The sequence below is a fragment of the Podarcis melisellensis genome (genome assembly GCF_964234715.1).
Source record: "Podarcis melisellensis genome assembly, chromosome: 1".
NCBI lineage: Eukaryota > Metazoa > Chordata > Lepidosauria > Squamata > Lacertidae > Podarcis > Podarcis melisellensis.
Window position 1 is genome coordinate 77,964,241 of NC_138528.1, and position 13,232 is coordinate 77,977,472.

General features: G+C 42.3%; 1 protein-coding gene across 5 annotated transcripts in view; it reads left to right on the top strand.

Annotated features, from left to right (window-relative positions):
- The window catches only part of SIGIRR (single Ig and TIR domain containing), a 35,575-nt gene that overhangs the window by 3,355 nt on the left and 18,988 nt on the right, over positions 1-13,232 (top strand). Inside the window, exons 1-3 of one of the 5 annotated variants that reach the window (XM_081884567.1) lie at positions 782-961; positions 2,301-2,372; positions 4,783-4,906. In XM_081884567.1, the coding sequence (XP_081740693.1) occupies positions 4,807-4,906 (100 nt within the window). In that variant the 5' untranslated portion in view covers positions 782-961; positions 2,301-2,372; positions 4,783-4,806. Of the gene's footprint in view, positions 1-781; positions 962-2,300; positions 2,373-4,782; positions 4,907-13,232 lie in introns of those variants that run through there. The other 4 variants (XM_081884570.1, XM_081884566.1, XM_081884568.1 and 1 more) reach the window with 4 other exon arrangements.

Sequence of the window (13,232 nt, forward strand, 5' to 3'; positions counted from 1 at the left end):
CATGTAAACCACATTGAGGATTCAAAGCACAGTCTTCATAAGATTATATAAGAGAAAAGGTTGCAAGAAAGCCCTGCCTTCCAACTCCTTGCACATCTCTTGGGTAAGGAAGAGAACCAGCAGCATCCAAACTTAGCCCAAGCAGCATCTTAGTTAGGAGAAAAAAGGCTGAAAATTCTGTAACAGCAGGGGGAAGCTGATGCCGGTCCTTTTCTCCATTCTCCTCTGTATATATTGTTAAAAACAAGAAGTTGAGAAAAGCAGGTATATATTAATCAGCTCTTATCTCCGTTTCTTGTTTGCGGCACGGTTTACATCAGTATCTATCTAGATCGATAGTTTTAATGGACCTATGAAAGGAAGTCGCCAACAACATTACCAATATGCAGGTCTGATACACTAACTTACTTAAGCAACACATTTTGTCCGCATTCCTGGGACTCCCAGCGGGCGCCTAATGGACTACGAAAAGGAACAGCCGCAAAGCGACCCATTCCGCCCTAGTGCAACCGCCTGAAGTGCTGGCTCTGAACAACAACTTTTTCCAAGCCTGCTGACTAAGCAAAAAAGTTAGCATGTTGAAGTTATACATTTTCCACGCCACCTATCTACCCTCTTGCTTCGATCCGTCTACGCTGAAAAGTGTAAACAACTTGCCTGCACAGGTGTGTGGGGCCTAAGGCCGAGGCAGCCAGTTGCATGCTGGGAGACGTAGTATTTTCTCACGAAAGGAACTCAGCAGCGAGAAAGCTGCCGCACTACACTACCCAGAATTCCTCTGCGAAGAGAGGTGTGAGGCGCCGCCCTTTGCCTACCTGAGCGCAGGTTGTGGGTTCCCATGGCAACAGGGAAGAGGGTTAGTTATGAAGACGCCTCCTTGTCCCCTCAGCTGCTAAAATTGTTATCTTCGCGCAAGAGGGTTTTTTGGGGTGCAACTGGGCCATGGCTTCTTGCGTTAGAGGTTGGTGTTGCTTCTTTTATTCGTTGGAGTCTCGCGTGCTGGGTCTTCTCTGTACTAGGCCAGGAAGAGAGAAACACGCACGTGTCATCATGGTGATAAGAAAAAAGGCTTTTCTTCTTCTTCTTAAGGCCTCCAAGAGTGGAGCTTAGCCAACGTGAGACTATTACTGTGGGAGAGGTAACAGCTTCTGGTTCCTTGGGCTGTGCCTTCGTGCAGTACAAAAGCAGTACCTTGGGACATACAGTGAAAATGGGATTGCTGCCTTTAGTAAAGAGTAATCCGTTCTTCCTTTTTGTAACACAATTTTAGCGTTATTTTGCAGGTATTCCTCAGCAGTGATTATGATTGCCCATGTTAGGAATTGAGGTTGAAGTTAAATTTGCAGCTTGAAATTGTTTGGTGTAGAAGTAGTCCCCTGTTATCTTACCTTGGGGCAAAGTGTGTGGTTTGGGGGTTTGCCTAGCGTTGTGTTGAGATAATCCATATTTTTATTTGAAAAAGGCTTGGGACACCTAAACAGAACATGAACTCCCCTAACTAAAAGACCTGTAGCTTGATCCTGTTTACCTATAAGTCATTAGTGCAAAGTTGAATGGGGCTTACTCCTAAGGAAGTCAACATAGGAATATAGGGAATAAAATCGTATTGAGCACAGTAGGACTTGCTGCTTTTGAGTAAACAGGCAGAAGATCTACAAAGGTAAAGGTAAAGGGTGGGGTGGGGAACAGGAACTTAACATTTCCGTCTTAAAACCATTTAAGCAAGTCAAATTGATTTTAGTGATCCAGGCAACAGTATTTACGACTACAGCCACAGATTCAGTTTTCTTATTTTAATTTGTGTTCATTAAAAAGGTGTAGGCACACAATCTAGCCAATGTTTGAGACGTTTTTAACAACACAAACTTACACATATACTCAGAAGCAAGTAACTTTGCTCAGTGGGGCTTAATTCCTGGTAAGTGCACAGAGGATTGCAGCTAGGACCTCCTTATACTTGGTGGGGCAGTGCTGAGTATACATTTAGGCTTGCCACATGAACCCTTTGTTCCTTATTGAAACTAATGGGACTCAGAAGTGCTTAACTTTGGCTGGGTGTGATTAGTTTTTTGTTAGACGACTATACTGTTGCTTCTGAGCTTTAAAAAAAATCCTAAAATAGAATATGATTACTAGATCATATTGGATATCTTGGACATTTTATACAGAAACTGTTGTTGTAAAACTGAATTTTAACTTATTAGCTACAAAATGAATAACTGGAAGGAAGTGGACATGTTTGGAAGATGATTGATTGCTGGGGATACTGTGGAGCTGAAATTGTACAGCTTGGTTTCTAGGGCAACAGGTTTCTCTGCAGCTGTTCAGAAAAGAATGAAGCCATGCGTAAGGGAGAAGTCTATAATCTGTTGGTAAGATTCTACCCTAATTTCATGAGTGCTTTGGACTGTCCAGGCAAATTAAAGCAACATTTGTTAAGAATTCAAGATACATTATAACTAATAAGCTATGCATCTCTGATGTTCCCTGAAATGCATCATTTTGAGCTTCTTGGGGACAATGCTACAGCATCACATGGACAGAACAGAGGAAAAAAAAATTTGTGACTTGAAGAACCAGATTTTATGGGCCAATATACTTAGGTTACAAAACATTTGGGCCAAAATGTATAAACCATAATAAAATATCTCCCCATTCTGCTCAAGCTTGTAAGGCTTGTAGTCTACCATCAAGCTGCTTTTCAGATGTAGTTAGTTAGACTGAATATTGCTCTTCCCATTGCACTAAATGAGAAACACAGTATTAAGAGCAAAAACCTGATCTTGTTGTCTCCTGTGGAAGGCAAATAGGAATCACAAGGAGTACCATGCCAGGTCATAATTGTGCAGCAATTATAGCAGTGCAGTGCAGCAAAATACTCAGGATATACCAACACAACACACTGCAGTTGCTCTGTGTGAGGTCTTACGAAAGTCAGATATGTGGAGTGTGGAGGAGTGTGATGTCACTCTGCAAAATCCTTGAATCGGGAGACCTCCCACCTTAGTACTGTTACCAGTGTTGTGACCACAAACCATATAAATGGGCCAAATGTGACCATTACTGTAAAGCACTTTGCATGTTGAAAGTACTATGTAAATTATAAATAACTAATTTAAAAATGAATATTGGATGCCAGGGCCTGTAATTCAGAGCCTTCCTAGGGCATAGGCAAAAACACCAGTTGTACAGTGATAAAACTGGCAACTGCCACACGCTCCATCTCATACTAGTACCCATTCCCATGGGTAACACAGAACAGATGGGACAGAGGAAAGGGAACAGGAAATGCAGTGGATGGAACCCCAAACAGTGGGTGTCTGCTTTGTAAATGTTGCTCTACTTGGAGCACAGCAATTCTGTTCAAGGGGCAATCCTGTCCCTATCTATCAGGGCGAGCTGGTGTGCCTCAGGTGATAGTGCCTGTGGTATCTGAGAGAATGGTGAAAGAAATGCGTGCATGAGTAGAATTTTGTACTAAAATCCACGTGTCTGCAAGACAAGACTTCTGTGGCAATACTTGATATACAGTATTTCCTGTTTGTGAGCATTCTCGCCCTGTGTGTGAAGGGTGATATGCAAATGACATAAACAAAGGGCTATAATGTGTCAGCTATTTAGTTTAGTATTATATTGTTACCACCATTGTATGGATTTGTCATTTGCATTTTCTGTTCTTGGGAAATGTATTAAGCCATTTTTGTCTCTTTTGGAAGTTACTTGACATAGATCAGGTACCTCTTACTGTTACATACTAAAAACTTGCCTGCCATTCATATAGTCATTGTGCTTAAGGATTACTTGCTTATAAGAGACAGCAGCTTTGATCAGGTAATGATTCTGAATACAACTTTGGGGAGCCTAGTGGTTATTCCATGTTTCATGTTTAGGTTTCTGAAAGCTTCTCTGTAATCAGAGAGTTGTTCCTCTTTTATGTATTTTCTTTCACAACTGAACTGTATATCAGCTGCACTTCACGATCAGAATTATGAGTAGCCCTGAGTGTGTATTTTATGCTACATTTAAAAAGAAAACAGCAGCACATCTTTTACAGATTAAAAAAGAGAATTCAGCTCTACTAGTATTGTTTTTCAGTTCAGTAACAGAACTTACACACATGGTGTAGCTGTCAGGTTTGGTCTTGTCTTGAGATCTAACATTTTCCCTTTGCATGAAAGCAGGCCTCCTTGGTGTATTTTCCTTGTTTACTCCTTGGGGGGGGGTCTTGTTTACTCCTTGGGGCATTTTCTTGTTTATAGGCCACAGCAGTCTTTGCCAGGATCCAGGATAACCGGCTGGCTTAGTGCCACAGAGCGGCAATCCTCACAGCTGCAGAGCTTTTGAGCAACCTGCCTCCTGGCTCTTTACTGAGCAAACTCTTGGTCGGCTGTTTTGCTGCCAACACGCTGGGTGGGTTTGTTGATTTTAAGAGTCCAGGTTTCATTTTCTCCTTGTATGCAGGTGGAAAGGTGGGTGGAGTAATGATAGCAGGTGGGAGGAACTGGCTGTCCCAAGTGCAGGCCTGGAAGATTGTGATTGGGGGTGGAGAATAGAACAAGTCATTTAAGGAGGACATGGAATGAACAACAACAAAAAAAGCAGAGGGAGATACTTAACTGGCAAAGCCAGTCTGTTGGCCAGTCATGTGATTAACATGGCTACGATCAGGGAGTGCACAGCAAGGACACACAAGGAGTCTCAGGATTTGAAGGTGGCTGCCTGAATCTCAAAGAGGGAAGTCCATAAAGGTAATTATTTCCCCTGTGCTTTTCCATTTTGTAGGATGCTGCTTGTGAATAAGCTAAAATGACTGTGAAATTGCTCTCTCTTCTGCCTGTGCCATCTGTGCTCTTGGCTTTCTGCCTTGCCACAAGGAGTGAGCAGGAAAGGACAGCAGCTTTACAAGGTGAGACGAAAAGAAAAAGTTTTCCTGGTGTTGGTCTGTGTGTTTTATGAATATATGTAGGCTTGTGGTGCTTAGCAATTAAGGCAGTCTGACCCACTCTTTTTTCTTCTCTGTGCCCTTCTTGCTTGACCTGATCAGGCCTTCTACCTTTGCAGTCACTTGTGCTTCAACCACTAATCGCTCTTCTGTGTTTGGATATCTCTTTTTGGAAGAGACACACTTTATTTATGAGACAAAATGAGTATTTTGAAGCTTCTTACATGGCAGGCCTATTTCCATTGTTGTTTCTGTTTGGCACAGTGGCCTTTCCTAGGCCTTGCTTCCCAATTCGAGATTAGTTTTCCATTGTTGTTTTTTGGTCAGTGAGATTTGTGTGCGTGCGTTTGTATTGCTATCTGATCATAGGGGTGTCCTATGTTTTCCATTTGTTCTTGAGGCCTCATTGAACTCCATTCTCCCATGACACACATTGCCAGGTTCCTGTAGGCTTCACATTAGCTCACTGATGCTTGATATGGCTGGCTTCTGTCCTGTGAGGGCTTTTCAGTAGTCAGCATTTGTCTATCCATCATTCTCTTTGCCTTCTGCTTAACATTTGCTGTAGGGGTGCATGGAGCTTTAGGAGAGAATGAAAAGTGCATCCACTGTTCTTCTGATCTATACAATCCAGTCTTACTCTGGCCTCTGCCCATGCTGGCCCTGCAGCCAGTGGCAAAGCATACAGGAACTTTGGAGAAAAAAATGGGCTATTCTTCTCTGGGAACACAGGATGCTGGCTAGTCAGTTGCATTCTAAGGGGTGGCTTAGTACAGCAACATAGTCATCCTATTGGCTGATCAAATCCTAAGTTTATCTGCTGACCAGCTATGTGGTGTTTATTTGTTTTCTGTTTTTCAATTGCATTACTGTTGGCTGCCTTGGACGTATGTAGAAGGAAGTGGAATACAGTTTTTTAAACAGAAATTAATTAGTAGTGGCCAACTTGTAAGGATCTTAAAAATATGTGAGTGTGCTACTCTATATTGCATTACAGTACCTGTGCAAACCTGTGTATGTTAGGCTACCAGTGGCTTTCCCTCTAGTCTTCTAATCTCTGGAGTAGGTGTCATTGCAGTGCTGAAGAGACAGGCAAGAATATACATTTGATTTTGCCTTAGTCGGGCCTCTAAATCCTCAGCTTCTAGTCCAGAAGTGCCACAGACTCATTCTGCCTTTGCCACTGTGATGTTTGTGCCACAGCTGGATACTATGGGGTTAAATTTAGTATGTGGTGGGGCAATGAAACACTAGATTAGCCATACATGGAACTGACACATTTATTCCCATAATTAGTGTTTTCAAATGACCATATAAATAAATAGTTGAACTGTCGTTCTAGGAAGTGAGCAGATTTATCTCTGGAGTGTCACAGATATCTGCATACTTCCTTATGATTTATTTTTGATGTGGCTCACAAAATGATCAGGCAGGGCACAATGAAGAAACTCTCCTGTGCTCCTTCTAGATTTAACTTGCTATGCCTATGTATTGGTAAAATAGCTTTGTTAGTACAGAGATGAAGTACTCTTTCATAACATATCCTACTACGAAGGTAAGGATGCTAACATTTCCATTTCCATTGGCTGACAATAGGGAAACAACCTGCATCTCTTATTAAGCTGTATGCTTAAGTAGGGTTGTGTTGGTATCCATCTGTCTTGGGAGACAATAGACGAGTGTGCCTTCAGGAGTGCAGTCAAGCTGTTGGAGAGTTACAGTGTCTGCAATGGCTCCAGAGCCATATGCAGGAGAGATATGTTTTCTTGCAGGTGGAGCAGAAGAAGGCATCTGGTTTTGCTGCTAAAGTTACACCATGGTGTTTCTTCTCTTTGCACTCCTACCAGTGGTCATTCCTCTGGTTACTGACTGACTGTCTCCAGACACTGTGATTGCCTCCAAAGGGTTCCCACATGGTGGGGTTAATGTTGCCAGCCTTCATGTCACATTTGCAGACATCTTTGTAACACAGTCTGCCAACAGACCTAGTTTATTATTATTTTTTAAATTTATATACTACCCTTCATCCAAAGACAATAGGCCAGCTTACAACATAAAAACACAAAATACACAGCAGCATAATAATAATAAAAATACCCCCTTCTGTTATTGATTCATTTATCCCATACTTCCAGTGCATTTTCCCATGACTTTCCAAACCGCAGAAAGCCTGATTCTTTTTAAAAGTGGATTTGTTGAGCTAGTGCAACACAGCCTTTCAATCCAATTTAACGGCTCAGACCTAAGTTTCCGATGTGCTCTTGAATCCCACGTGCAAAATACTGACTGTCTGGAGGCACCCTTAGGCAATTTATGCTTGCCTAATTGAAACAGCAACATAAGATGATGTGGGGTGCTACATTTTGATGTTTCTTAGAGGCTTTTTTCTTCTTCTGAAATATGATTTGTCTCTTAAATTTCCTCTGAGTATCCATGATGAGTAGTGCAGAAATCTTTGTACATGTTGCCCAAGAGGATAAAAGATACAATATTGCCTTGGTCTAACCTCTTAAAACAATGGCTATTTAAATTTTCTGTCTCATAGAAGGAGTCTTAAAGCTATAAGTTGGTTAGAAATTGAGATAACCCTTATCTTTCTCTGCCCCTCCCAGTTATATGGGTTTGTGTATGCCTGCTGTGATCCTGGGAAAAGCACTCGCAAAGTCAATACGATAACATTCCTGTCTGTAGGACCAATAAATAAGTCATAATCTTTGAGTTTTACATAGGGGTGCCTTTTCAGTTATTGCTGTTGCAACAGACCAACCTAATCTGCTTTTATTGATAATGCTTTTGTATAAATTGACCACACCTTACAAAGAAGCAAACTGGCTAGAAAGTGTGTGTGTCATGGTGGGGGGAGTGAGAGAGTGAGCTTGGGAGCTAGTTTGCTCAGCCAGTAATAGGTGTCAGTATCTTCAAAGTATGCTGTTTGTTGTGACATTTCTTTGTGTTTTCTCTGTATACTGGGGGAACCCTTGAGTGCCTCCCAGACCATTTACAGACACATTTACACAGTTTTCTTCTCATTTAGTGCTATATTTGTGTTAGCCTTTGCAAAGGGATAGCCATGCTGACATTCACTTATAGAAACAGGACTGAATGTGTACCCCAGTGCAAGCCTGGTTTGGACAAAATGCCAAATTGTGGTTTGTTTAAAATAAAGAAAGGAGGAAGAAAATGGATCTGTGTGGCTCATACTTATGCTGCCAACCCATGCTTGGGCATTATGTCTGAACCAGTCCTAGGGGTGTGACCACAAATGAAAATACTTTGAGGCCATTTACACTGCACCTTAGTTTTGCTTTAACCACGTTATTCTGTGCAGTTTTGCAGGGAAGCATTTTGCACAGCAGTTACTGGTTTTAAGTTTATTGTGGCAATTACATAATGAAGTAGATAATTGATTCTCCCTTCCAGACTCTTTTTATGATGATGTGAAACCAGTTTACCATCTTGCAGGGATGCACGCTTTGTTGTTTGTAAGTTGAAGCCTGCCATATTTGTTAATGAAATAGGTGATGTTTAGGGTTGGTATAACTGCCCTGAGGCATTTTGCTGCCTGAAAGGGAAAGGATGACTTCCCCACTCCCCTTCCATGTACAGAAGCTGACTCTGGCAACGAGACAGCATCCTTCACCATACCTGAAGGCATCAGCAAGCCCAGGACAGGCCATATGGCACATAGAGTTCTGTCTTTCAACACTTCGCTACTCCTCGCCCTAATTGGGTCATTGCCAACATGGATAGATGCTGCTGTGCAGCAGCATGTGTTGCATGAGCATGTGCTAAAGTTTCTGGACTGTGTGGCTTATGCTGGTTGCCTCTTTGCAATGCATACTTCTTCAGTCTGGGGCTTTCCTGTACTGTGACATGTTGAAAGAAAGTGACTAGGTGAGACATATAGCCATACCAGGCCAGTAACAAGCAGGCTCACTGGCACAGGAGGGTAGGAATAGCCAGGAGACTTAGGGGGAACATCCAGGGTGGCGTTGTTACCACCTGAGACAATTGCCTCATTCTGTAATGATAGGGTTGCCCCTGCAAAAAGCAAAGGCTCTCCCTATCATTATTTGTTTAGTTAGCTGCCTGTGGCTTGGATCCTAAGCACAGTTTCTTGGAGGTACGTTTCAAAATTGGTAGGATTTGCTTCCAAGTAATAAGATGCATAAAAGTGAGGTGCCAGATTACTACAGTTCTAGCAGATGAGTTTCCTTACCCCTTAAATTAAATATATCTACTACAGTGCAGTAGGGTATTGATTATCTGATTAAGCCCTTTAACTCATCAGAAATGTGAGGAGATAGTCGATAGAGCAGAAGACTCTTTAATCTCAGTGTCATAGATTCAAGCCCCACACTGGGCAAAAAGATTCCTGCATTGCAGTGGGTTGGAGTCAGGGGTCAGCAAACTTTTTCAGCAGGGGGCCGGTCCACTGTCCCTGAGACCTTGTGGGGAGCCAGACTGTATTTTTTGGGGGGGAAAGAATGAATTCCTATGCCCCACAAATAATCCAGAGATGCATTTTAAATAAAAGGACACATTCTACTCATGTAAAAACACACTGATTCCCAGACCGTCCGCGGGCTGGATTTAGAAGGTGATTGGGCTGGATCTGGCCCCCGGGCCTTAGTTTGCCTACCCCTGGAGTAGATTGTTCTTGTGCTGTCTTCCAACTCTATTGTTCTATTCTCTACTGCTGCCTAAAGTGTACAATACTTTGGACTGATCCCAGGATTTGGGATGGTTGGTGTTGAAGGAGTTCTATATTTAAACATATGAAAGGGATGAAACAATTACATTTTGTTTTGAAATGTAGAATTATGTAGTCAATATTGATTTGTGCAAAATACAAGGAATACTAAATGCCAAAAAAGAAATGGAAATCTGTGTATTGGCTGAAATAGGCAAAATGTAAGAGCAGAGGAATAAATATGGATTTAAGGGCCCCTACCTGTTAGATGTGCTGAAGTCTTCTTAAAATGGGGCACAAGAGCTTATGTGTGTAGTGGATAGTGGTCATGATCTTTGATATACTTTGGGACCATAATAGCAGTATGAATAATGGAATCTTGCTTCCTGCACATTGTCTGATATACCAAATTGATATCTGAGAATCATTTACAAAATAAAAGGGACAGGTTTTTAATCTCATAGTTGTATACTAGAAGATAGAAGGAACTGCCTTTGTATTTTTAAGTCTAATATCCCAGTCTTGGGATGCAGAACATACAATGCTCTATTATACATGTATATGCTTGGACAGGTAGTCTCAATTTAAAGGAATACAGTGGTACCTCGGGTTACATACGCTCAGGTTACAGACTCCGCTAACCCAGAAATAATACCTCGGGTTAAGAACTTTGCTTCAGGATGAGAACAGAAATTGTGCGGCGGCGCAGCGGCCGCAGCAGGACTCCCCATTAGCTAAAGTGGTGCTTCAGGTTAAGAACAGTTTCAGGTTAAGAACGGACCTCCAGAACGAATTAAGTTCTTAACCCGAGGTACCACTCCGCTAACCCAGAAATAGTTGCTCCGGTAGCACGGCAGCAGCGGGAGGCCCCATTAGCTAAAGTGGTGCTTCAGGTTAAGAACAGTTTCAGGTTAAGAATGGACCTCCGGAACGAATTAAGTACGTATCCAGAGGTACCACTGTATATGTGCATTTTGAGCACACAGTGTGAAATGGAAGCTTTCATGGTGTAGTGAGGACTGGAGTATACATTTCTCTAGAACAGATCCCTTCTCACAGGCCAAGCATGCCAGGACTAAGATCTGACTAGTGGTAGTAGTAGTGGCAGTAGTAACAGGAGTAAGAATAAAGGGCTGACCTCTCAGCAAGGAATGAGTGAAAGCAGATACCATACAGGCCCCAGCATGAGCTGCTCCTCCTGCTCTGCCCTCTGAATGAAACAGAAATAAAAAAGAGACTTCAGATAATTTAAACTGGAAACGATAATAATTTTTGAAGAGAGTTGAAATTAGCTTTCCTTATGTGTGTGCTTCTTCTGTTTTGCTGGTCAAACGTGTTTGGCAGGTTTTTTAGTCAATACAGAAACCTGTTTACCAGAGGTCAAAATGGAATGAGTAAGTTGTCTTACTTCCAAACCAATTTTTGCTCTCCAGTCCCAGTGAATTCCATCCATTTCCTCTAGACTTCCTGCAAACACAATGAAGATTGTAGGATGTTTGAGTGAAGGGAACACACAAACATTGCTTGAAAAATAATGCAGCATAAGACCATGAGCTGAAGCAGGAAGGAGATACTGTGCAGCAAACTGCAGCCACAAAGTGCCCCTGACACAAATGATTCAATCTCTTTTGCATTTATAAATACATTGTGGAGTCAGAAATCTTTGGCGATCACTCGTAGCTGAGTAAGATCGTCTTCCATAAACACGGTTTTAACAATGAGTCCGTAAGTGACTGTTGAGGCCAATTCTGGATCCACACGACCTTCCACAGTGGGGACACTGGTTTCCAGGCGGGAGTTGATCACGGTGTGGATTTGCCAAGCATACCTTCCTCTTAGCACGTTTCTCCCTTGCGTCCTGAGTTTGAGTGTCTTCAAAGCCCAAGACACCTTTGGTAAAGGCTGTTCTCCAACTGGAGCGCTCACAGGCCAGTGTTTCCCAGTTGTCAGTGTTTATACTACTTTTTTTTAGATTTACCTCGAGACAGTCTTTAAACTTCTTTTGTTGACCAGGAGTCAGAAATATGCTGTATTTGACCAGTACAACAGTGCACTGGCTTGAGTAACTTCTCAGAAAATGTGATATTCTTGTACCAAAAGCACTACCTGTGCAAAAAGCATGAGGGATGATAGTGGAAACGGCCCTGAATTAAGCTGCATGGTAAGTGTATCCTGTTGTGACAAAATCCATTTATAAATCAGCATTCAGTATGTGAAATATTTGTGAAAGGACCCTATGAGAATTGGCACCCTCTGAGATAAGTCTTTGGTTGCATCTTAATGCTGGCATCCATACCTGCCGTTTACTCCCTCCCACTATCTGATGGTTGGGTGTGTGCTTAACAGCTCCTGTGTGTAAGCAAAAAGAGCAGCATTTCTTTCTTCAGTTTCTCCCTGATCGGGTATGGGAATGTTTGTCTAGCAGACAAAGGCAACATATTATGCATACTTGAAGGGACCCAGCCCAGTCACAGTAGGGTGTTGTTGTTTTATTCATAGTTTATGGATAGAAGGACGAAATAATGAAATGAAATTCTGTGGCAGTACTACTTTGGCAGTTCTTTGTAGAATAATTATGGTCATGATAGAACAGACGAGCAAGAAAAGATGCGAAGGATTAGGCTACATGTATTCAGATGCTGAGCAGTGGGCTTTACTCCCTTGTAAGGTATAGAACTGCAATCCTATGTAACTTTTGTGTTAGCAGAAAAAGAAGCCATTCATATAAGAAGCCATTCAGCTTCCACCTGGTAAATTTCATTCACATAACTTTAACGACAGCTGCAACAATGATGATAATGCAGTAATGCTTATTTGGAGTGTTTTCAGGACAAAGCATCACAGTAGTCAGTGACACTTTAACAACTGTGTTTGCATCTACTAAAGTTATTGCCATTTCTGCCAGAACATCATAATAGTGAACAATTCATTGTATATATAGGACTGCTGTCCCACCAACAGTGAAAACCTTTGATAATGGAAGTGCTCACTTGAATATGAGTTCTCACTTGACGTTCTGCCAGCAGTGGCATTAACTTTAGTAGAGTTGCATATTTAGGTAAGGTAAAGGTTAAGGACCACTGGATGGTTACGTTCAGTCAAAGACAACTTTGGGGTGCGGCGCTCATCTTGCTTCAGGCCTAGGGAACCGGCGTTTGTCCACAGACAGCTTTCCAGGTCATGAGACCAGCATGACTAAACAGCTTCTGGCACAATGGGACACCATGATGAGTGCCATAGCACAGGGAACCGCCATTTACCTTCCTGCCACAGCAGTACCTAATTGTCTACTTGCACTGGTATACTTCCGAACTGCTAGGTTGTCAGGAGCTGGAACAGAGCAATGGGAGCTTACCCCATCGCGTGGACTCAAACCGCTGAACTTCCGATTGGCAAGCCCAAGGGGCTCAGTGGTTTAGACCACAGCGCCACCTGTTCCCTATATTTATGCCTACTGTTACACCAGCAGTGGTAGTCAAGAACCATTGGGTGCCTCCAGGATAGTCCATCAACAGGCAACCAGAGCCCTTGAACTTGGGTTTGAATCTCTGGTTGCTTATAGCATACAAACAACACACCAAAAGGTCTCAAATACAT